This window comes from Cibotium barometz, chromosome 8 (genome assembly GCF_041138505.1).
Source record: "Cibotium barometz isolate CiBa-2024 chromosome 8, ASM4113850v1, whole genome shotgun sequence".
In the NCBI taxonomy this organism is placed as follows: domain Eukaryota; kingdom Viridiplantae; phylum Streptophyta; class Polypodiopsida; order Cyatheales; family Cibotiaceae; genus Cibotium; species Cibotium barometz.
Genome location: NC_141053.1, coordinates 22,854,980 through 22,880,587, shown reverse-complemented (window position 1 = coordinate 22,880,587; position 25,608 = coordinate 22,854,980). Strand labels below are relative to the sequence as shown.

The 25,608-nt window shown below is 42.9% G+C and overlaps 1 protein-coding gene across 1 annotated transcript; it reads left to right on the top strand.

Moving 5' to 3' along the window:
* Nucleotides 1–626: 626 nt before the first annotated feature.
* Nucleotides 627–2,554, top strand: LOC147636054 (uncharacterized). Its single transcript, XM_086801082.1, has 3 exons — nucleotides 627–950; nucleotides 1,055–1,184; nucleotides 1,356–2,554. The coding sequence occupies exons 1-3, from the start codon at nucleotides 815–817 to the stop codon at nucleotides 2,233–2,235; spliced, it is 1,146 nt and encodes a 381-aa protein (XP_086657208.1). The 5' UTR covers nucleotides 627–814; the 3' UTR covers nucleotides 2,236–2,554.
* Nucleotides 2,555–25,608: the final 23,054 nt, after the last annotated feature.

Genomic DNA, 25,608 nt, shown 5'->3' with positions numbered 1-25,608 from the left:
GTAGGGACACAATGAGAAGGTTTTCAATCTAGCTCGATGAAACGGAACACTAGGCGAGACGTCGGGGCATGGTTGCAACCTTTCTTGCAACGGCACAATCTCAATAGCTCGGTCTACTACGAGGGAGCGGGCCTCAACGTATAGCGAATCAGTAGGCATAGAGGGGGCCTGGGGGCGGAGCAGTTGATGAGAGAGAGAGAGAGAGAAAGGAGAGTGGTTATTGCCAAGGAACCCTAGGTACATTTCACCTAAGCGTTAGGCAGATAACTATCCATAAGAGAGACGTGTCACGTCAGGCACCCGGTGAGGCTCGAAAATGATGTCGATTTTCAATCTTCGCTCCACGACTACAATGTTGGGTATTTACTAGCACCAAATGTCATTTGGTGAAAAAGAATAGACAGTAACGGGCTATAACGAAACCCTACGGATACCCCTATGCTATGGTCATTCACATGCTTCGTTCAGGCGAAAGCGGCAGCTCACCGCCATTGCTTCTTTCTATTTTTTTAAAAACAACTTTGTCCCCATGAAAACGCTACGTTGATGAGACAGCAATAAGAACTCGAGGGAATTGGCTTTAAAATAACGACTACTAGCACATGCAAGTACAGGAGAAACGCTGAAGCCTCATAACTCACAACATGGCAGCTCTTCCCTCCTCCTCACAAGAGGACTAGTCATCACTAGCCATCACTAGTGGTGAGCACCTTCCTGATTGTGAATTATTGGGCTTTGGATTGTTTGGTTGCTCGTAGATCATTAGAACCTTAGGATTGTTTGGTAGCCTGAGCCGTTTTGGGCTTCTGATCAAATGGGGCGGTGCCACAATTGCTGCCAAAGGCAGAAATTGACAAGAGGGCTGTGGTCACCCGATGAGGATGAAAGGTTGCTGCGCCACATAAGCACCCATGGTGTGGGTTGTTGGAGCTCAGTGCCCAGAATGGCAGGTAGGTAAGAGAGAGAGAGAGAGAGAAAGAGAGAGGGAGAGAGAGAGGTATTGCTGTGTGTAGATGATGGCTCAGGTGCTTGTGTGTTGTACTTCCTAAATTAGGACTGCAAAGATGTGGTAAAAGCTGTCGGCTGAGGTGGATCAATTATTTGCGGCCCGACCTCAAACGTGGATCCTTCTCTGAGGATGAGAAAAATTTCATCATACACCTCCACAACTTATTCGGGAACAGGTACTCGCAATCGACGCCTTTTGTTGGGTGCCTAGACGTACTGACCTAGACAATGCCGGGCCTCAAAAGGCTCCAATAATCCATGTAAAGCTTCGTTACTGATAGGACTCTGATAATCGACCTTGTACAGTTCTTTGATTCGTAATGTTGGAATGCTTGATTACTACACAGGTGGTCGCGAATAGCGTCGCACCTCCCGGGTCGCACCGACAACGAGATCAAGAACTTTTGGAACTCCTGCAGTAAGAAGAGAGCACTAGCTGTGCCCAGAGAGGAAGAAGCACACGACAATGCTATGCCGGCTGAATATCAGAATCACGTGAAGAAGTTGCCCGATTTTAGAGCTAAGCAGCTTGTACCTGCACGGCATCATCCTGCATTTCCTTTCTCAATATCGCCACTTAGTACATCCACCTTCAAGTTTGGTCGAAAGGTAGACACGGCTACTACCACAAGTGACCTTAATCCCCCCTGTATGATCCATCAAGTAGCACCGCCAACGTCTTCTACAGCATCCAATGACCTTGTCCTGAGGATGAATATGTTTAACAAAAACCTTTCAATTTCAACACCCAAACACAACAGTGAAACGTCGCCGACTGATCAGGGAACCACCACACCCTTCGGCCACTTTCAACACACTCCCGGATCTCTCACAGAATCCCACTTAGTGACTCCGAATGCAATAATGCAATCCCAGCTAGGTCCCGCGTTACTGTCCAGAAAGGACCTTGGGATGGACGCTTTTGTTGATAAAACTAATCATCACCTGCATAACGTCCACCAAGACCTATTATATGTTGGAAACTGGCATCCAGCTAATTCTGAGCACGGGCAGCCCACGGCTAATGACGTGGACCAAGCCGGACCAAAATACCTCATGACGGATCATGGCTTGTTAAACAGCGGGCATGATGATGAATTTTCTCTCACGGGGGTTAATCTGCACTCTTTGAGTGTAGAACAATTATCTCTCTTAATTGGGCCACCCACAATGGTAAATGTTCTTCCGAGTTCTTCCGGAACCTGGACAGATCTCTTACTTGGGTAGAGCTAGTCAAGCGTGGGTTCAAAAACCAGAATGCCACGTAATGCATAATCGTCGATCGACCACTTGTGGTGTCCGAGAGAATATGAGAAAGGTTTTCTCATTATCTTGTTTAAATTTTGTGCTTTCGTTGCCTTGTTTGTGGAACTAGCGCTACCTTCAATGTCACTCGAGAAACATGCAGGCCATTCTTATATTGTGCTGAACCATACGCATGTCAGAGGCGGAAATAGGCTTGGTTTTTCATGTGTGTGCGTGCTCGATATTCTCAATGATTCAGAACTCTCTTTGTATTGATATAATTCCTAGACTAGAGGAAATTATTCCACATGATCACTACAATGTAGAACTACATGTTTTAAATAATACTTAAGATGGGTTGAGAACATATATATGCATAAAAGATCTTTATAAGCATGTTTGAATTACGTTCATTTTGTCTAAGACCCATCTCAATAAGTCTATCCCATTTGAGAGCAACCATAACTTCTCTAAAAAAATAGATTGTGTTGACTACTATACTCTTAAGTAGCAACTTGCTACACTCATTGATAGAAGGACCTTCAGAGAAACCATAACTTCTCTAAAAAATAGATTGTGTTGACTACTATACTCTTAACTAGCAACTTGCTACACTCATTGATAGTAGGAACTTCAACTTGTTGCACTCATAAGCATTGATAGTAAGACCTTCAACTTGCCACACTCATAAGTCTTTTTGAAAATTTTAAAAATATCCACAATAACTCTCAAGGAAACTAGGACATCCAATGCATGTGGGCACAATGTATCTACCTTTTCACTCTTCCATTGTTTTGTTTCTTACATTCAAGTGCGATTAGTGGTTATTACTGAATCCAATGTTAGTGGGGCAATAGAGCTTCATTAGTGGCATATTAGTGTTTTTTGAAGCCTAATCATTGAACCTTTCACATTGTCCTTTTACATTTTTCAACCTTTTTGTGTTAGGCTAGGGGCTAGTATGAAGTCACGTGCAGAGAGAGCTGCGAGTCTATTGTGGACCTCATCTCGTAAAGATAGATTATGAGTTATTAGCTATTCATAGGAGTGCAAGAGACACACGTATCTACTTTACATATTGTATTAAAATTGGAGGTGATGCTCTCCTCACTTTGTAGCCTTCACGATGTTGTTTTTTATATAGATGAGTAGATAGCACATGATTGTATTACTCTAGTATCACGTGTCTTGACATATCACCAAGTGTGAGAGCTTAGTTCTATTAGAGATGTAACATACTTAGAACTTTTTCTTGATACAGTAGAATGTGACTTAGGATAGGGAAGCCCCTTTTACTATTTCACAATGTCCTGGTATGCATTACATATATAATATAGTCCATATGCTGTCGGATGTGGGAGGATTCTAAAAAATTGCATGATCCCCATCTACTTTATGTACTTAAATACATTGAGTTTGTCTTTAAGTTAGGGGATCAAGTTGACTATGTTAGCAACCCATCAGCTCGGTGGTGGTTTTGGTCGAGGTCATCTCTAGGACCTAGCACTAAGGGAAGTAGCAAATAGAAAGAATTAGTTCAGCAAATAAGTAGTTGTGATAGGGCAAATGCACATTGGCCTCCATCACAGTCCTACATGTAGTTCCTTCTTCAGACCACCATTTGTACCCTTGTCTGGTGCTCGAGGGGTTCACCTCAAAAAATGTTAGTGTACCACATGAGTTCAACAGGAGGGGTTTTTTAATTAGATACATTGAGAAAAATTATCACGATTACATTAACAGGAGGGGTTTTTTAATTCAACTTTACAAAAATAGCTCATAAGTAAAGAGGGGTTGTTTTATTGGGGGAAAAGTTTTAGTTTAGGGTTTTTTTAATACCTCTTGAACGCATGTGATACCTAGGGTTTTCTAGTAGTGCACCCCCCGAGGTCTGGTGTTGAGGCACTGGGCACTCAAATGGTCGACATGTGTAGTCCACTGAGAGCATCTAGTATGTGGTGCAACTATTTGCACGATCAAGGTTGGTTGATGTGGAAGTATTTATACATAATCATTGCTTCTATAGGTTTTTCATAGTTTCCTTTGCTTTTCTCTTTTTTTGTTGGATATTGGTTCCCAATGGCCACGTCCAATTATGGTTTTTTATGGACATTGTCAATGGTTTTAGTAATGAACATTAGAGACTATGATTCATTTAATTTTATGGAAGTAAAAGCATCTTAGTACATTGACTAGGTAAGTAAAAAGGTCAATAATCTATCTACTTGTAGGCACGCCATGCAAGTTAGGAGAAGGAAATTATGTGATTGATGACCAACCCATGTGGGGAGATGATATCATTACTTATGTACTCTTATCTTGTACCTTAGCCTACTTAAGTGGCCTCTTATCAATGCAAATATCTATGAATTTGTGCTATTATCTTGCTCTTTATCAACCATGTGATTAAATGTGTCATTATCACTAAACCTCTTTAAGCATGTTTTAATCATGCATCTTAACCACTTTGATCCATGTTGAGTACCTCTAATATCTCCATCTATATCCAATCAATGACTCAATTAACTGGTATCTAGAGTCTCATCCTCATTCTCTCCCCTCATAGCTATGCTTGAATCATCAACATTAAAACCTTATCTTCACTAAGTACATTGTTTCCACTAAGTGAAACCCACCAACATTGGAGTGGTCATTTCTTCCTTCACATCCCTTGGAGCATTTTCAGGTCCTACATCTTTAACACATCAAGTTACAAAGTTGAAGCTACTCAATTAAAGAAAAATGCACGCTCTGCGATGCCAACAAAATTGACTTAGAGACAAGCGCCTGTAGATTTGAGTAAAATCCTAAATTTGGTGTTGCCTTTTCATGGACTGAAAATCCCTTTGGGAATCTTGTAATCGATTTTAAGGGCAAGCGTCTTACAAAATTTGTTGGTAAATGGTTCACTTGCTCAATTTCATTCCTCATTTTATTAGCTTTAAGTTAAGTGTCATTAATAATATTAGAAAGGGATTTTGATCTTACACATGTACATGCACATGGAGGATGGGCCTAGGAACATGGGTCTTAGGGGCATTTACACATGTGGTGATACGAGAACAGGGTCTTGGGACCATAAAAGGTAGTAGCCCTAGGACTATTTTTTGTTTTGAATCTTTTGAAAACCTTTGAAACCTTCACAGATATCTTTAGATACCTTAAGACATCTTTTGCTTTGTCTCTAATCCAGAATAATCCTAGGCTAATCATCCCAAGCTGGGCTAATCTCATGCAATCTAGGTGTAGCTTTTTTTTAGTGATATCACGACTCTTGGCTTAGATCTTGATGTTTTGATTTGGGAGTGATTAGTGTTGAGATATCGAGCTCGTCTAGTGAGGCGCTGGACACTGATGACCCGCCTGGGGGATAGGCCCCACATTTACACCACTGGCATGGTTGGTGAGATCTTGGGTGATATGTGGCCAGTGGGATGACAGGCTGTGTGTGACAGCCATTCTAGAGACTGGCATAGTTATAGCGCCAGCTCATTTAGTTGGGTTCACACTATAGAGAACCCTCGTATGTATTGGTTGAGTACCTTTCAGATTATGTGTACTCTTATCTTGTATATGGTGTGTTGAGTGTTGAGTGTGGAAGAAGAAGATTTTCAGCCTCTCACCTTGTGTGTTCTCTATTAGGGTTTTGTGAGTGTGTGTGTGTGCTTGCAAGAGCTCAAGCTCTCTTCCCCCCTGCATCTTTTCATGGTATCAGAGCCTGGTTCGTGCTAAGGGCTGAGCTACAAGCAAAAGAACCACAGGAAGCGGTACGGGGGTAAGAGCTTCAACTACTCTTCCCTATTTCTGTTGGTGACTACACCCTTGTCGAGACCTCTACGGGAGGCACCGGCAAACTATCTCTAAATTGAGGAGATTTCTTCGCGGGAGTAAAGCTATAGGGAAGCTATACTGTCTTATTGGACTACATTTTCGGGGCCGAAAACGCGTTTCGGGCGCGTCTGGACCTCCGTTTTTCAGAAAGCAGGCGATTTCGAGCACTGCGGGTAAGTTATCGATTCTCTGCAAAACTCTGTTTTAAGAACTGCAGGAAGACAGATTGGCTGTGCAGACACAGTGTGTGCTGCAAAGAGGTCAACAGTTGCCATTGGGTGTATGTATGCATATTGAAGTCACTGGTTGTGACATTTGAGAGTACTACAGTGTTGAAATATACAAGTGAATAGGGTGTGTGTGGGAACAAGCTCTTGGTTAGAGGCTGTAAAAGAGGAGATGTAATTGTGAAAGAACCTGTGAAAAGGTGAGAAGAGTCTACTAGGAGAGAATCAAGGGTAGCATGAGAGAATTTAGGAGTGTGGAGTTATTCTGGGAGATATTCAGGGAGAAGAGAAGAGGTGGAGAGAATCAGGCAAGAGGTGGAGATATTCTGGGAGTGAATCATGGAGAAAGCAATGGGATTTGATGCTTGATGTAAACTCTATAAATTGAGGCATAGCCCTAATGAGAATTTGCTAGTTTTTGAGTATCCATGCCTACATTAATCTATTTGCTAATTATTCACTAATTACATCTTAATCATTTACTAATCACCTTGTTAATGATGTTGATTCTAGTGTTTGATCCACCATAGCTCATCATTATGCTCAAATTTCAACATGGTATCAGAGCCATGCCTAGAATCCATCAGATTTATGAGCCCATTAGTTAATTAATTAGGATTAATAAAAAATTAGCAAATAATCAAAATTTTAGTGAGTTTTCACTTCTCCTTCACCCCCAGCCAGTGGAGGATCTCTAACACCTTGCACACATAGAATTAGGGCACAAGCTTCTAGCATATGGTAGATAACATCCTTGGCTTTATGCTCATCTAGACGGTGCAGCAAACCGTGAAGAAACTCGGGAGAAATTGACGTTTTGCATTTTTTTCTGAGTAAACTGTAGATTTCTCCTTGCTCAAATCAAATTGCTTCAATTCCTCCTAGCCCAAGGTGTAATCAAGCATGCTCTATAAGGTGGTGAAGACATAATTCAACTTCATCAAGTCTACATTGAGATCCAAGCTCTTCATCAAATCTACAGGTGACTTTGGTAAAACAGAGATTAAGCTTTCAATATTTGGTCAAATCTTGTGTTTCTTGGCTTAATCCTCTACTAGACTCATTGCTTTTGATGCCTTTGAAAGCATTTGAGCTCATTTGAAGTGGAAGGCACCAGATGTGGGCTCCCCGCATACTCTATTTTTTGCACACAAAATAGTGGATTAATTTGCTAATTAGTGATTAATCAGTGCTAATCACTGTATTTTGGTACAATTGAGGGTTCAAATTAACCAAATATAGATCCCTATAGCTTCAGATTGCAAATCGGAGTTGGTTTGATACTCCAACCATCCCGTACAAATTGGTTACCCTTGATTTAGTGTAATTTCTGTTGATTTTATGCTGATAAATTTGTTGTAATCATCTATTAAACACCAGATTCAGTTGTAAAAGGGTAGACACTGCCCTTGAATCTTGAAATTGGATCAAGAGGTAAGACCCTCTTCACATCACCATGAGTTCAGCATAGAAAATAGCCAAATTTAATGGGGAACAGTTTTATACATGGTAGACAAAAACCATGTATTTGCTGATGAGGAAAAATCTGTGGGGATTAGTTGAAGGGAGAGATGAATGCCCACAGAGAGGGAAAAATGAGTGGAAAAGCAGGTATGAAAAAGCATTGGGACTTATTGCACTCAATTTAAATGATGAAATCATTCATCACATCACAGGGATACAGTGGGCAAAAGATGCATGGGATGAACTCAATAAATTATTTGGTACACAAGCAAAAAATTCAAAGATAAATTTGTTAATGCAATTCTACAAATTGGACATGAAGGAAAGTGAACCTTTAATCACACACTTGAACAAATATAAAAGCATTAAGCAACATCTGTAGCTATTGGCAAAAAGGTAGAAGATGATGAAGCATTAGCTGTACTTCTGAAGAGTGTGGACAAAGGAGATTATGAAAACATTGTAGCAACACTAAAGAATGTACCTGAATTGAAGATACACGAGATAGAAGCAGCTCTACTAGAGCAAGAGAGCAGAGGCAAAGAGAAGAAAGGGCTCGACTCAACAGCAGGAGAGGAAAAAGCATTCTTCACTCGAGGAGGATTCTCTCGAGGACGAGGACGAGGAAGAGGCAGAGTAAGAGGGAGGATCTTCACTTGCCACAAATGTGGAAAGCCAGGACACATGGCGAGAGACTGCTACAGCAAACCCAGTGAAGAAGGAACGATATTGGCAAACTTCATGGAGGCTCCAAAGGAAGTTGAGTCGGATCATCTTTTCTGAGAGAGAGAGAGAGAGAGAGACCCCACAACCCAATGTAACCTGCCCCAATAAAGTAGAACCACCTCTGAGCCACCGATGATGTAGGCCACGTGGTAGATATATGTGTGTTTGTAATATCTTTCAATCTATGTAAAATTAGAGAAAGGCCAAAACTATAAAGTTTTAGGACTTCAATTGCTCTATAAAGCGTGTCTCAGTGATGGTTCTCCTAAAAATGACTTCTAAGGTCTCTTTGAGAGCATTCAAAATAGCCAAAGTGGTGTTTTCAGCAAAAAAACTACAAAAAATAGCTAAATGTCTCACTTTTCACTCGAATAACTTAAAAATAAAAGGAATTTGGTTGTCTATAGTCTCTTACACTCTTGTAGAGTTTCTTGTCCTCTAAAACTTTCATGTTTATCTCAAAATCTGATTCTAAACACACATACATAAAAACTCTTTGCAAAATAGCCCCTAATGAAAGTTATTCCCCAAAGGTTTGAAAATGAGATACAGAAGGAATTTCACCTGTCCATGCTGTGATGGGTATCTTACCAGAAGGAGCAGTAGTAGGAAGATGATTCTGAACAAAGACTACTGTCAAGAGAGCTTCACTCCAGAAAACACGAGATAACCCAGAATGAATCAGCATACATCGTATAGCATTGATAATAGTGCGATTCTTATGTTCAGCAACACCGTTCTGTTGAGGTGAATATGGAATAGTATGTTCATGATGAATACCATGGTCCGTACAATAACTCTCAAACTCACGAGACACATATTCTCCACCATTATTGCTGCAAAGTTTCTTGAGGCGACGACCAGTTTGAAGTTCGGCAGCCTTGTGAAATTGCTTAAAAACAGATAACGCCTCAGATTTTTGTCGAAGCAAGAAAACAACTGTATACCGTGAGTAATCATCAATAAACGTAATGAAATAACGATGTGTTCTCGATGGAGGCAAAGGTCCACAAATGTCGGTATGAACAAGATCCAACAAATCATGAGAATGAACTGAATTCGAGAGAGGAAAGGGTTTACGATTGTGTTTGTCAAGAGCACAAAACTCACATATTCCCATATGAGGATGAGCTTTAAGATCCATGCCGCATACAAGACCTTGACGATGAAGATCAAGAAGCTTTGAGAAATCAGCATGAACAACGCGATGATGCCATATCTTGCAATCATGATCACCTGGAGCAGTGACAACATTTGCTACAGCATCATTAAGAGAGAGCTCAAACAAATTTCCATTACGAGAAGCAGTTGCAATAATCTGTCCATCTTTCTCAATGCGGCATTTGGTGTGGTCGAATCCAACAAACAAACCAAGATCAACAAGTCTTGCAACTAAAAGAAGATTACGTTGAAGTTCTGGGACATGTAAAACCCCTCGTAAAACTCAAGTTGAAGAAGATAAGGTGCCAAGATATAAATCTCCAATGCCCTTGACTTGGCAAGTTGTATCATCAGCAAGATAAACAACACGCTTAACAGGTAAAGAATGATAGTTATGTAGCCACTTAGATTCATATGTCATATTTCCTGTAGCACCAGAATCAATAATGAAAAGTGAACCATCACGTACATGAAGTATTATGTCTGGGGGAACTGAACATAAAACACAACTTGTTTCAGGCACAACATTATCATGATGCTCGGCTGCATATGCTCGATTTCGATCTCCATCAAATCGATGCTTAAAGCACATGGAAGAGGGATGATCAGATTTTCCACAATAATCACAAGAAGAAGAATCTCTAGATAAACGTGGTTGTTTTGTGGTAATGTTTTGTTCTTCATCATATTGACGTGCCCAACAGTCATCTTCAGTATGACCATTCCTATTGCAGTAAGAACAATGCTTGTTAGGAAATTTGAGACGAGAGAGACTACCACCACGACGACCACCTCTACGGTTGCCTCGTTGAAAAGGATGCCTTCGCACATAAAAGGCCCGTTCCAACTGTTGTGACTCAGGCTCCTCTTGTTGTGAAAACATAGCTGCATCATGACCAACGCTACGTCGTTGTTGACGTTGAGAATACTCAATCAAAGATATGCAAGTTTGGTCAAAATCAAGACCATCCTTGTTAGAAAGAATGGTAACAATGTTGTCATAAGACGGATCCTTTATCGTATCAAGAAGAATTGTAATAAGTTGCTTTCGTGGAACAGGATCACCCGCACAGCAAGTTGATTAATAATAGATTTGAAAGAATCAATATGCCGTGTCATAGCAGTACCAACTTCATACTGTAACTTTGAAAGCAAACCTCTCAAATAAAGTGTTTCTGTAGCAGACTTTTTCTGAAAATTTGCTATAAGATACTCCCATACGTCATGGGAAATAGGAAAGTCATACACATCAAGCATGAGAGAATCACTAAGAGCAGAAAGAATGTACCGACGAGCTGCTTTATCACGCCTCTGCCAATCCATATAAGCAAGATGCCATGCATCAAAAACAGGGCCTTCCGTGATAAGAACGTTGTGAGAATCCGGAATAGTAGGCTGAGACGGACATAGAGAATTGCCAATAACAACATCTGAGAGCTCATCGCCTTCAAGAATTAACAGCATATTTGCTTTCCAACCGGGAAACCCTTGGCCTTGAAAAGAAGAAATAGAACGTTGGCCAGAAGGAAAACCATTGACGAGAACAGTCATAGCCATATCTATCTGCGAGAAGACGTATAAGATAAGATCACAAAATCTGCACACCATAGACAAGGACGACCGCAAGAGATAAGAGACGTCAATAAGAAAAGAGTCCTCAAAATAGAGAGACGTGGGACGCAAGATTCATTGATAGATGCTTGATGAAAAAGCCAGATTGGTCGTTTCGCTAAAAATAGCAAAATAATAAGAGACGCTTGACGAAAAAGCCAGATTTGGCGGTTTGCTAAAGATGCTTGACGAAGAAGCTAGATTTGGCGGTTTGCTAAAGACACTTGACGAAGACGAAACCTGTGTGCTCACAAAGAACCTGTTTGCTTATTCAAAGAACCTATTTTGCTGTTTTTACAGATGCAGTTTGCCTGAACTGTCATAACTTTTGACTCACAACTCCGTTTGACAAACTATTTTGATAGGATTCACCAGCACAATACAATCTACGCACCTGCAGGTTTTGGTTTTAAGGATGCGATTAAGAAACAACTCTAATTACAACAAGTTAAGCTATAAAATCATGTAGACAACACATAATCAAAGAACAATCTTGTAAGACATGAAATTATAATCATGAATTTAACAAGAAGACATAGATGCTTCCCTTATAGATGCTCTGATACCATGTTGAAATGTAGAGAGAAAGAGACGAGACAAGAGACACATCATGTACGCTCCCAAAGACTGATTCATATTGAGGACAAGATACATATATAAAGGTGAGACCAAGTTAGGTAGAGTGAGTCATAATAGAGCTCCAACACAGATCTACCATGTGGTGGAGCTAGAATGCATTCTTCAAGCTCTACCATGTGGTAGAGCTAGACTTCAATGAATGCAACCGGCTGAGGTTGAATGTAACTGTGGTAGAGCTGTATTCTACCTAAACCACATTGTAGAGATAGAATGCTTTGAGGTCTAGCTCTACCATGTGGTGGAGCTAGAATTGCATTTGAGGTCTAGCTCTACCCATGTGGTAGAGCAAGAATGCATCGATCTAGCTGTGTTCCATACACATCAACAAAACCAATTACTCCAAGAAGAGACCTACTTCCCATGACAAGAACCAAGGAGCTAGAATTACTTTTGATCTAGCTCTACCACATGGTAGAGCTGTATTCTACCTAGACCACATCGTAGAGCTAGAATGGTTTGAGGTCCAGCTCTACCATGTGGTGGAGCTAGAATTGCATTTGAGGTCTAGCTCTACCATGTGGTAGAGCTGTATTCTATCTAGACCACATCGTAGAGCTAGAATGCTTTGAGGTCTAGCTCTACCATGTGGTGGAGCTAGAATTGCATTTGAGCTCTAGCTCTACCATGTGGTGGAGCTGTATTCTATCTAGACCACATCGTAGAGCTAGAATGCTTTGAGGTCCAACTCTACCATGTGGTGGAGCTAGAATGCATTCTCCTAGCTCTACCATGTGGTAGAGCTAGACTTCAATGAATGTAACCGACTCAAGTTAAATGTAACTGTGGTAGAGCTGTATTCTACCTAAACCACACTGTAGAGATAGAATGCTTTGAGGTCTAGCTCTACCATGGGGTGGAGCTAGAATTCCATTTGAGGTCTAGCTCTACCATGTGGTAGAGCAAGAATGCATCGATCTAGCTGTGTTCTTTACACATCAACAAAACCAATTACTCCAAGAAGAGACCTACTTCACATGACAAGAACCAAGGAGCTATAATTGCTTTTGATCTAGCTCTACCACGTGGTAGAGCTGTATTCTACTTAGACCACATCGTTGAGCTAGAATGCTTTGAGGTCCAGCTCTACCATGTGGTGGAGCTAGAATTGCATTTGAGGTCTAGCTCTACCATGTGGTAGAGCTGTATTCTATCTGGACCACATCGTAAAGCTAGAATGCTTTGAGGTCTAGCTCTACCATGTGGTGGAGCTAGAATGCATTCTCCTAGCTCTACCATGTGGTAGAGCTAGACTTCAATGAATGTAATCCGGTGAGGTTGAATGTAACTGTGGTAGAGCTAGACCTCAAAGCTTTCTACCTCTACGATTCTAGCTCTACCACATGGTAGAGCTAGACCTCAAATGCAATTCTATCTCCACCACATGGTAGAGCTAGACCTCAAAGCATTCTATCTCAATTACCCCATCTTGGAGCTCTCAATACATTTATTAGTCTTGCTCTACCACATGGTAGAGCTAGATAAATGCATTTTAGCTGGACTTCAAAGTATTCTAGTGCTGGTTTTTTAAAAGATATTATCTCTACCAGGTGGCAGAGCAAGATTAATAAATGTATTGACTAGAATGCTTTGAAATTTAGCTCTACCATTTGGTGGAGCTAGAATGCATTCTTCTAGCTCTACCATGTGGTAGAGCTAGACTTCAACGAATGTAACCGGCTGAGGTTGAATGTAACTGTGGTAGAGCTGTACTCTACCTAAACCACATTGTAGAGATAGAATGCTTTGAGGTCTAGCTCTACCATGTGGTGGAGCTAGAGTCGTAAAGGTAGAAAGCTTTGAGGTCTAGCTCTACCCCATAGCTCTACCATGTGGTAGAGCAAAAATGCATCGATCTAGCTGTATTCCATACACATCAACAAAACCAAATACTCCAAGAAGAGACATACTTCACATGACAATAACCAAGGAGCTAGAACGTGCCAAATGGCGGAAATTTCCAACCGTGGCCCAAACGGCGCCGAAGAGGCATGAAATTCGAATCATGCATGGACAAATGTGTGGCAACCAACTTGGATCTTTCTTGTTGTGTGTAGATGCAATTCGGAATCATTTCGGACCCGAAACTCTGTTATGGCCATTTTGCACTATCTTCGCCCAGGACCCAACTTTGATGCGCAGGCAGAAGTGATTGCGATGCCCAAATCCGTGCACTGAGTGATGTGGACATAGAGAAACTTCCCTAGCACAAGTCCGAGTGGTCTGCTCTCTGACGTGGTCCCGGATCCTCAACTTCTAAACTGTCCGAATCCGGGTTCTCGAAAAAGATGCACGAGCGTGCAAAATGGCAAAAATTTCCAACACTGGCCCAAACGGCGCCGAAGAGGCATGAAATTCAAATCATGCATTGAAAAATGTGTGGCAAGCAACCCGGATCTTTCTTGATGTATTCAGATGCGATTCGCACTATCTTTGTCGGGACCTAACTTTGACGCACTAGGAGAAGTGATTGTGATGCCCAAATCCATGCAGAGAGTGATGTGGACATAGAGAAACTTCCCTAGCACAAGTCCGTGTGGTCCGTTCTCTCATGGGGTCCCAGATCCTCAACTTCTAACTGTCCGAATCTGGGTTCTTGAAAAAGATACACGAGCGTGCCAAATGGCAGAAATTTAAAACCGTGGCACAAACGGCACCGAAGAGGCATGAAAATCAAATCATGCATGGACAAATGTGTGGCAAGCAACCTAGATCTTTTTTGTTGTGTTGTTATGGCGATTTTGCACTATCTTCGCTGGGACCCAACTTTGACGTGCAGGGAGAAGTGATTGCGATGCCCAAATTCATGCACGGAGTGATGTGGACATAGAGCAACTTCCCTAGAACAAGTCCGTGTGGTCCGTTCTCTGATGGGGTCCCACATCCTCAACTTCTAACTATCTGAATCGAAAAGATGCACGAGCGTGCCAAATGGTAGAAATTTCCAACCGTGGCCCAAATGGCCCTGAAGAGGCATGAAAATCGAATCATGCATGGACAAATGTGTGGCAACAAGCAACCCGGATATTTCTTGTTGTATTCAGATGCGATTCGGACTCATTTCAGACCCGAAACTCTGTTATGGCAATGTTGCACTATCTTTGCCGGGACCTAACTTTGACGCGCTGGGAGAAGTGATTGCGATGCCCAAATCCATGCACGGAGTGATGTGGACATAGAGCAACTTCCCTAGCACAAGTCCGTGTGGTCCGTTCTCTCATGGGGTCCCGGATCCTCAACTTCTAACTGTTCGAATCCAGGCTCTTGAAAAAGATACACGAGCGTGCTAAATGGCTCAAATAATTCTAGCTCTACGATATGGTCTAGGTAGAATACAGCTCTACCATGTGGTAGAGCAAGATCAAATGCAATTCTAGCTCCTTGGTTCTTGTCATGTGAAGTAGGTCTCTTCTTGGAGTAATTGGTTTTGTTGATGTGTATGGAACACAGCTAGATCGATGCATTCTTGCACTACCACATGGTAGAGCTAGATCTCAAATGCAATTCTAGCTCCACCACATGGTAGAGCTGGACCTCAAAGCATTCTAGCTCTATGATGTGGTCTAGGTAGAATACAGCTCTACCATGTGGTAGAGCTAGATCAAATGCAATTATAGCTCCTTGGTTCTTGTCATGTGAAGTAGGTCTCTTCTTGGAGTAATTGGTTTTGTTGATGTGTATGGAACATAGCTAAATCGATGCATTCTTGCTCTACCACATGGTAGAGCTAGACCTCAAATGGAATTCTAGCTCCACCACATGGTAGAGCTCGACCTCAAATGGAATTCTAGCTCCACCACATGGTAGAGCTGGGCCTCAAAGCATTCTAGCTCTACGATGTGGTCTAGGTAGAATAAAGCTCCAAAGCATTCTAGCTCTACGATGTGGCCTCAAAGCATTCTAGCTCTACGATGTGGTAGAGCTAGATCAAATGCAATTATAGCTCCTAAGCTTGGTTCTTGTCATGTGAAGTACCCCAAGAGACCTGCTAGATGGTGATTGTGAATCTTCCCCAGGCAAAAAGGAATCTTCTAGGTATCTATCTTATCCCTTCTCCGAACCCTATCGTGTTATATATCAATGGATAGCTTTTGAAGAGTAGAATCTAAATATGTGAGGTCCGATAAATTTGGAGTTCGTTTGCAAAAATTTTATCCGGTGCCCCTTTTTGGAGGGAATATTTCGGTCAAACTTCCTTACAAGGCCCAAAAATGACCTCAAAAAATTCCTAATGGGTTACATTGCATAGACATGGTCACTGCGCGCATATCAAGAACGCAACCCACCGATCACTGACCACTACCGGTGTGAGGTGAAAAAAAGAAAAAAGAACCACTGCCTCTATAGCCCTTCACCTCCCAAACTTGGAAATACAAACACAACGGCCACCAGTCTTCACCGGCTGCTGGAACACTTCTCACTGTTCACCACCCACCCACACCATAAAGAACAGCTCAAAACCAACACAGACAACTGATCATTTAGCAAACACACAGCACCATACACCATGTACAAACTCAGCAATTACACCAAAAACCAGGACTCTGGCCAGGATTTATTGCCAAGGGAATTCACCCTTGCATCTGACAACCAAGCCTCTGTCTCCCGGTCTCTGCACTCTCCAAAGGGCGCCCCACCAGCAACCCTTCTTCACTTCCTCTATAGCCCGGCTACTCTTTGTTTTGCTGCTACCTGCCAAGTGTCATAGACGAGCCCCACTGTCTCCAGCCCACACATCAGCACCTCTACTGCAGCCAACACACACAAAAAACCAAGGCTCTCTCTCTGGTCAGCATCCACTCTCCACCTACAGTCGTCGCCCACACAAAACTAGCCACTCTTTCTCCAGAGGGCGCCCCACCAGCTAACCCTCAACTCATAGCTCTCACATTCTGTGTGTCGTGACCAGCAGCTTCGCCAACCACAGAGCCTCTGCACAATCTCTTCAACACCAACACCAACTGCTCAATGCAGCATCCAGCCCAAGCCACATCACCCAAGGCCCACACCAGCCCATCTCTTTGCCTGCAGCCAGCCTTTCTGGTTCTGCTATCCAATGCTTCAGCTCCCTTTGCTTCACACAGGCGGTTCCCACAAGGCCCACTTCCTTCTCTGTTGCCTTCGAGGCCTCCCTTCTTCAGTATCACCTGCCAGCAGATGTCACTCCAGCGCGACCCTTCCTCTATCACAAGGCCGCCACTATCTTCCAATCCGTCCCCGCTTTATCACCAGCCAGGCCTTGCTATACAAGGCAGCGGCCACCGTTGTTTTCCAGCTCTGCACAGCCACGAGCCCAACTCCAAACAGCAGCCTTCACTTACCCACGCGGCTCCTCACCTGCTCGCCTCCCTGGTTGCCACAATACCCGCCAGGCGGCCCTTCACGAACAAGGCGGTCACCTCTACCACTCTACCCAGCGACTTCATTTCCAGGCGGCCACTATTCGATTCGCTGCAGCTCTTCTCTCCAAGCGGTCTTCTGCAAGGCAGCTTGCCTTGTCTTCAACGCCTGCTCGCTCCACCGAGAACCATCCAAACCAGGTGGCAACCTTTGACCCTTTTCCAGCTGTGCATCACCCGCCAGCAGATCACCAGAGCCGCCCCAATAACTCGACCCTAGGCGGCCACAGCTTTCGACTGTCTTCGTGCCTCTCTCGCCTCTGGTACAAGGCAGTGGCCACAACCTGCTCTTCACGGAATCACCAGGTCGTTTCACTCGTCCACGAGGCGACTGCTCCCTTTCTCTACACCTGCAGATGCCCCGGACTCTTCACTTACCCAAGGGCCCTCTGCACAGCCTTCACTTTCCTCTTCATCTCATGAACAGGCTTCTGATTATCCATATTAAACTGCTTCTTATACCCTCTCCTGTCATACAGAGTAATGACCCCTTTCCTCCAATCTTGAACAGCCTTCACCGCTCTCAGCCATGGTCTTCCCAAAATGATGGGGAATGCACCCATTCCTGTAGGCATAACATGACAATCCACAAGCACCTTTACATCAAAAGCCTGTAGTTCTAACTCCTTAATCATACCTAAGCATTTGACCTTCTGGTGATTGGCTAGCCGAATACAAAAACCAGATGCTTCAGTAGTGTTAAGACCAAGCCTCTCCATAGCTGCTAGAGTGATTACACAAATTTGTGCACCACCATCTATGTATGCCTGTGTCAATCCTTGCACTTCATGCCAAACTCTGTCTAGATCCTCAACCTTCTTGAACCTGTTCAAAAGAGCAGTCTTCAATCCATCCTCAGTCATTGGAATGCGTGGCTCAGCATCCTTTACCGACTCTTTAAAAGCTCTGGACCATGCCCTTGCATCTCCCTTCAAACATATATTCAGCAACCGCAATACCTGTGCCGGCTCATTGATGTGGTTGCTTATACATGCAACCTCCATTCTTTCCAGAAAATCTACCACATCTTCATTAGGCCCGCCAAAAAACTCTGGATACGACATCATTTTATCCCCAAGCTTCACTTCAAATCCCAAGAAAACACTGAAAACACCTTCCTTCAATCTCTCAGTCTGGGGCATACACCCTCCTAAAACACCATATTAGTGAATTTGGAAATTTCCCAATTCCCATTTTTGAATACTTAAAAAAGAAGACATGGATAACATGTTTGTAAGTTTCTCAAAACCCTATCATATGACCTATCGTTTGGAAAGCGCTTGAAAAATGAAATCTAAAGAGCTATAAAGCGCTCATTTTGGATTAGTGGTGTTCAAGTTATGGTTAATCCAAACTTTTGACCACGTGTCCCAAACTTGTGGGAAATTTCCATATTCCCCAATATGGTGTTCTAAGAGAAATACCTGAGCTATCCTCAATGGGACAATCCCTGAGCTATCCTCTGTGGGGGCACCAGAAGAATGTGAGGTGAAAAAAAGAAAAAAGACCACTGCCTCTATAGCTCTTCACCTCCCAAACTTGGAAATACAAACACGACGGGGGCACCACCAGCCATCCACCGGCTGGAACAGTTCTCACACTTCACCACCCACCCACACCATAAAGACAGCTCAAAACCCCGATAAACAATTGATTATCCAGCAAAAACATACACAGCACCAACCACACTGTAACAAACTGAGCAATTACACCAAACTAGGACTCTGGCCAGGATTTACTACCAAGGGAATTCACCCTTGCATCTAACAACCAAGCCTCTGTCTCCCGGTCTCTACACTCTCTAGAGGGCGCCCCACCAGCAACCCTTCTTCACTTCCTCTGTAGTTCGGCTACTCTCTGTCCAGCTGCTACCTGCCAAGTGTCGTAGGCGAGCCCCACTATCTCCAGCCCACATGTCAGCACCTCTACTGCAGCCAACACACAACACCCAAGGCTCTCTCTCTGGTCAGCATCCACTCTCTGCCTGCAATCGTCGCCCACACAAAACCAACCGCTTCCCTCTTCAGAGGGCGCCCCACCAGCTAACCCTCAACTTCAGCAGCTCCCACTCTCTGTGTGTCATGACCAGCAGCTTCGCTAACACTAGAGCCTCGCAGCTCGTCAGCTCCTCTCGCTCTTCACACTGCAGCTCCCTTCTCTGTCTCTTCTCGATCACTCCAGTGTGACCCTTATCTTCACAAGGTCGCCACTTCCCTTCACACTGTCTCTGGCTGCTAACATTACCTGACCGGCTGTGCCTCTGCCTGCCAGCCTTTTTCACTAGAGAGGCGGCCACCTTTTTCACAAGTCGCCCGACTCGCCTCACACCCAGCAGCAGCAGTTTCTTTGCCTCTGTCTCTCGTGTCTTCACCTGCAGAGCCAGCTTCTACAGCCCACTCCTTGCGCTTCACATAGGCGGGGAGAGTTGCAGAGGAGGTGTGTGTGGTCGCCTTGTAAAAAGAGAGAAGGCGGCTCTGGTGTGAGCGAAGAAGGGCAGCTAAGGAGCCGCCTGTGTGAAGCGCAAGGAGTGGGCTGTAGAAGCTAGCTGCAGGCAAAGACACGAGAGGCAGAGGCGAAGAGACTGCTGCTGGGTGTGAGGCGAGTCGGGCGACTTGTGAAAAAGGTGGCCGCCTCTCTGGTGAAAAAGGCTGGCGGGCAGAGGCACAGCCGGGCAGGTATTGTTAGCAGCCAGAGATAGTGTGAAGGGAAGTGGCAACCTTGTGAAGATAAGGGTCACGCTGGAGTGATCGAGAAGAGACAGGGAAGGGAGCTGTAGTGTGCAGAGCGAGAGGATCTAACAAGCTACAAGGCTCTAGTGTTAGCGAAGCTACTGGTCACGACACACAGAGAGTGGGAGCTGCTGAAGTTGAGGGTTAGCTCGTGGGGCGCCCTCTGAAGAGGGAAGCGGCTGGTTTTGTGTGGGCGATAATTGCAGGCAGAGAGTGGATGCTGACCAGAGGGAGAGCCTTGGGTGTTGTGTGTTGGCTGCAGTAGAGGTGCTGACATGTGGGCTGGAGATAGTGGGACTCGCCTACGACACTTGGCAGGTAGCAGCTGGATAGAGAGTAGCCGAGCTACAGAGGAAGTGAAGAAGGGTTGCTGGTGGGGCGCCCTCTGGAGAGTGCAGAGACCGGGAGACAGAGGCTTGGTTGTCAGATGCAAGGGTGAATTCCCTTGGCAGTAAATCCTGGCCACAGTCCTGGTTTGGTGTAATTGCTGAGTTTGTTATAGTGTGGTTGGTGCTGTGTATGTTTTTGCTGAATAATCAATTGTTTATCGGGGTTTTGAGCTGTCTTTATGGTGTGGGTGGATGGTGAAGTGTGAGAACTGTTCCAGCTGGTGGTGGCTGGTGGTGCCCCCGTCGTGTTTGTATTTCCAAGTTTGGGAGGTGAAGGGCTATAGAGGCAATGGTCTTTTTTCTTTTTTTCACCTCACACCGGTGAGGGAATATTTTAGGGAATACTCCTCATACCATCACCCTAGGCCTTAGCTAATGCTCGGACCCCTGACCATATCCTAACCATCATCAATGGTCACAATAACAATGACCCGATCGGCATCTAAGTCAGAGTTCCCACTAAAGGTATATCTACCATGGCTACTCCTCATAATGGAGGTCTAACAAATGTGCATTATACATCAAAGTGAGATACATACTGAGAAGTAGGCATTTAGTGTATACTAACACCCCCCTCAAAGTCCACCTGAAGATAAACTAGGTTTTCGGCCCAACAACACCAAGTCAATGAAGATGTCGAGTGAGCTAGTCTTTCCCAAGAGCCTTGGTTGAGATGTCGGTGCAATTTTTGTCTGTAGAGCAATACTCTAGCTCCACTATCTTATCCTCTATTAGCTCTCACACACAATGATACCTGAATCTTAATGTGCTTCATGTGAGCATGAAACACAGGGTTCTTGAAGATAGCCATGCAACTCTGATTGTCACACCACAAGATTGTACACTCTCTCATCTAAACTCCCATGTCAACCAAGATTCTACTCAGCCATACTACCTCACATGTAAAGCAGCAAGCTCCCTTATACTCAGTCTCTGTGTGGAATAAAGTGCCACTATGGGTTGCTTTTTGTTGGTCAAAGAGAAAGCACCGAAACCAAGTGAAAAACAATATCCATAAACTCATTTTCTGGAATCATAATCTCCTACCCAATCTGAGTCACAATAACCTGTCAGAGACCACCCATGCTGTAAGTTATGCCATACTCAAGAGTACCTCTGATGTACCTAAGTACTCTCATCCCTTCCTTTCAATGACTCTCTCATGGCTTGTTGGAAAACATGCTCAACATACCAACTGTGAAGCTGATATCAGGTCTAGTGTTAGTGAGAAAAATCAAACTCCCCAATAACTTTTTGTACTTCTTGATATCAACAAGTGATGAAGATTACTCTATAGAAAGCTTCACGTTTACTTCGATTGGCATAGACACAAGCTTGTAGTTTGTCATCCCAAATGCTTTGAGAATCTCCCAAGCATACTTTTGCTACAAAATGAAGATTTTACTTGACTCTTTCCAGACCTCAATCCCCAAACACAAATGCATAAGACCCAAGTCTGTGATTTCAAACTCATGGCTCAGCATATCTATTGTCTATTGGATCATCTTGTCTCATTGTCACCTAAAATGTTTGATTATCTACATAGAAGACAACCAAAACAATCTTGCCATGCCTTTTTAGAACATACAAGTTAGCATCAGAAGCACTTCTTTTAAACCCAATCTTTTTGAAAAATTGATTTATCATGTGAAACCATGCCCTTGGGGCCTATTTTAGCCATGTACAATGCCTTCTTCAGCTTGCAAACTTTGTTTTATGATCTGAGCATCTCAAAACCGAGTGGTTGAGCTACATATACCTCCTCCTTGAGATGGCTATTTTTTAGAAGTGCTGATTTGACATCCATGTGAAAGATTGGCCACTTTTTGTGAGTAGCCAAGGAAAGTACTGCCCTGATATTTGTCATACGAGTTGTGGGAGCAAAGGTTTCATCAACGTTGAAACCCTATACGTGTGCAAACAACTAGCTTTATATTTTTCAAGTGAGTCATCAGCCTTATACTTAGCTTTACAAACCCATTTGTTGGTACCAATTACCTTTCTATTTGGTGGTTGATTAACTAGCTCCAAGGTGTTGTTCTTTATAATGTTGTCATATGTATACTCTATCATGTCTTTACACTTAGGATTCGCTAAGGCTTCATCAAAAGTGGTTGGCTTCTTCAATGTTCCCATTATCTCAGCCATTAAGGCCATATTAATAATGAGATCAGATGCTCTTCTCTGCTCCTCTATTCTCCTTGATCTACGTAAGGGCTCCTGGTGGACTATTTTTTTGGTTGTTGAAAGAGTAGATAAACCTCCTTCCTCCACTGAGTGTGGCTATTTTGAAAATACAAACATCTCGGCTGGCCACTATCTTCTTTGCCTCTATATCATAAAGACGATATGCCTTCGACTCTTGACTATATCCAGGGAAAGATACACTTCTTGCTTTTGGCATCTAGCTTGGTCCTAGATGCATTTAGAATATGCACATAACATTTACAGCCAAATCTTCTAAAATGATAAACTAAAGATTTCTTACGAGAGTAGGCTTCTTGAGGTGTAACATCCTTGAGTGCCTTTGTGTAGCTCCAATTTAGGACATAAACTGCTATGTTGATTTCTTCAATCCATAATGTATTGGGTGAACCCTTTTCCTTCAGCATGCATCAAGCCATCTCCATGACAGTTCGATTGCGGTGTTCTACAATACCATTTTGCTAAGGTATGTGAGCAGTGGTGAGTTGGTGCTTGATGCCATTCCATTCTCCTTGCAGTAGATGTTAAATTTCATTGAAAGGAATTATCCTCCTCGATCTGTACAAAACTTCTTCACCTGCATTTCTCATTTTCCATAAGCTTATGCCACTGTTTGAGCTTGCCAAAAGCTTCAGCCTTATCCTAAAGGAAATAGACCCACATCTTTTTACTGTAATCATCGACTAATAGCATAAAGTAAGAAGATCCCCCTAATGTAGTAATAGACATTTTAGCACAAAGATAAGCATGTACCAGCTCTAGAGGAGTCTTTTCCCAATTGTTGCTTTTTTGTGGAAATGCCTTGTGTTGTTGTTGCCCATCATACAAGCTTCACATGGTTCTTGCAGTTCTAAAAATGCAGGCAAATTAGCTGACATACCTTTTTTTGCATCTCCTTTAGCACTATAAATCCAATGTGATCAAATCGATCATGCCAAAGCTTTCTTATGCTCTTATCTAGAGACACTCTAAGGGCACTCTACTCATAGATATTGTTGTGCCTTACTCTTTTGCCGACTACCTTGCTAACAACATCTAGAATTTATACTTCAGTTTTCTTGCAGTGTGGTTTGAGCCCATGATCTATCATTGCAGCAACTAATAGTAGATTTCTCTTTATTTGGGGTACATAGAAAACCTCACATGTGGTGCCACAAAAGAAATGGTTGGAGACCCCTTAGCTGGACATTTAGCATTATTCCCAACAACAAAAGTGATGGGTTCTTGTAGAGGCTTCTAAGAATTATACGAGCCCTTCTTATTACTGGTCGTGTGTTGGTATGCTCTACTATCCAAAATTCATGAATCATCAGTTGGAGCCTGAGAAGATGAGCATACCTCCTCAATGGTGACTAAAAGTTCAAGCCGCTCTCGACATTGTTTATTGAATCCTTTGCCTTCCATGAAGACTTCAAGGTGTCATTCTTCTCGTCAGCTTACGTCTTTCTATAGTTTTTGATAGGGTGACCCTTCTTGTCATAGTAATAGCAGCTCCCTTGAAACCTCTTCTTCTTTGGATTCTTCTTCTTCTCATCAGAAGATGTTACACCTTTACCTTTAGCATTGGCCAAAAATGTAGCATCACCACCATCACGAGTATTGAGCTACATCTCCTTCCACAAGTAACATCTCCTTCCACGAGTATTGAGCTACATCTCCTTCCACAAGTAACATAGCACTAAGGTATCCAATTATCCATTGAGTGTATACTAACAACCTTGACGTTGACTATCTCCCATCCTTTGACTTTCTCTTTTTATCAAGAGGACTTCTTCACACTTCCTAACACATTCATGGAGGATAAGCATATTGGTACACATTGTTATTCCATGACTTATCTAGAGTCGTCAGCTCTAGATGCATCATCATTAGGCCTTATGGTTTATGGTACTTATACATCCAGGCAATTTAATAGAGCACCATCTCTAGCCACTTTCATTTGGGATCCAAGATATACATTATATTATCCTTGGATAATATCCTCACCATCAACATCATCAATTGACTACCCCTATTACATTGCATTTTGTCAGGGCACCCACGTTAGCATCATATATTTGGAACCCAAGCATACACTTATGGAAGCCAATTGAGCTCTCTATCTTCATTTGAGATCCTAGAAGATGGGCTACACATTAGAGGTGGGGGAGCACCTCTGAACTCTTTTCATCAACATATGCTTCACGTTACAGGTGGGAGAGCTTCTATACCTCCATTAATTGGGCTTCATTGAAACATATTTTTCATCTTCTTTGGTTGATTATGCTTCATGATTATATCTCTTTGCATTTCCCCCTTGTACTTTCACCTTGGACATCCTTTCCCACGTCCGATAAGACCAGATGTACATTAGAGGTGGGGGAACGTTAACCCATTGGGTTTACACCAAGGCCAACCTTGAGCTTAATTGACCATTGTAGGTGCATGGGTACATGATTTGTTCATATTACGTTATTCACTTGATATAAATATTATATGGTTTTTACCTTAGGCATGAGGGTGATTGGGTTTACCCACACCTCATTGGTTGTAATTTATGAAATCTAACCCATGCTTAACGTGGCATTGTATTTTCTATATATTGAAGGCATGGGTTAAGGAGAGCTCATCCCTATACCCTAGAGTCAGAATCCATTCTTGTGTCTTGTCCTTGAGTGAGAGTGTGAGCTTGCTCTTGTGCAAAGTTTCCTCTTGTTTCTTTTTCCCTCTTGTTACTTCTTGTGTAAGAGAGAGAGTGTGTGTTACAAGCGTAAAAGATATCTTGTCTCTTCTTTATTCCATGTAGCTAGTGAAAAGGTGTAACATTGTGTTACAAGAGGGAGGTTTGTGTGCTTAAGGGTTTTCATCTTGCTTGGAGGAAGTCAGGGAGAGTGTAACCATCTTCTCTTGGGTTTATTGCACATGGGATGGTGAAAGAATTCTACGTATGAGAGACCTTAGCCTTATCATTGTGTTTTCTAAGAGAACATAGAGTTGA

What these genes read in the sequence shown, in the direction of transcription:
- LOC147636054 (XM_086801082.1), top strand. Translation starts at nt 815, where the DNA reads ATGGGGCGGTGCCACAATTGCTGCCAAAGGCAGAAATTGACAAGAGGG. An exon ending in CTCAGTGCCCAGAATGGCAG is followed by an intron (nt 951 to 1,054) that starts GTAGGTAAGAGA and finishes TTCCTAAATTAG; the next exon opens with GACTGCAAAGATGTGGTAAA. An exon ending in CACAACTTATTCGGGAACAG is followed by an intron (nt 1,185 to 1,355) that starts GTACTCGCAATC and finishes ATTACTACACAG; the next exon opens with GTGGTCGCGAATAGCGTCGC.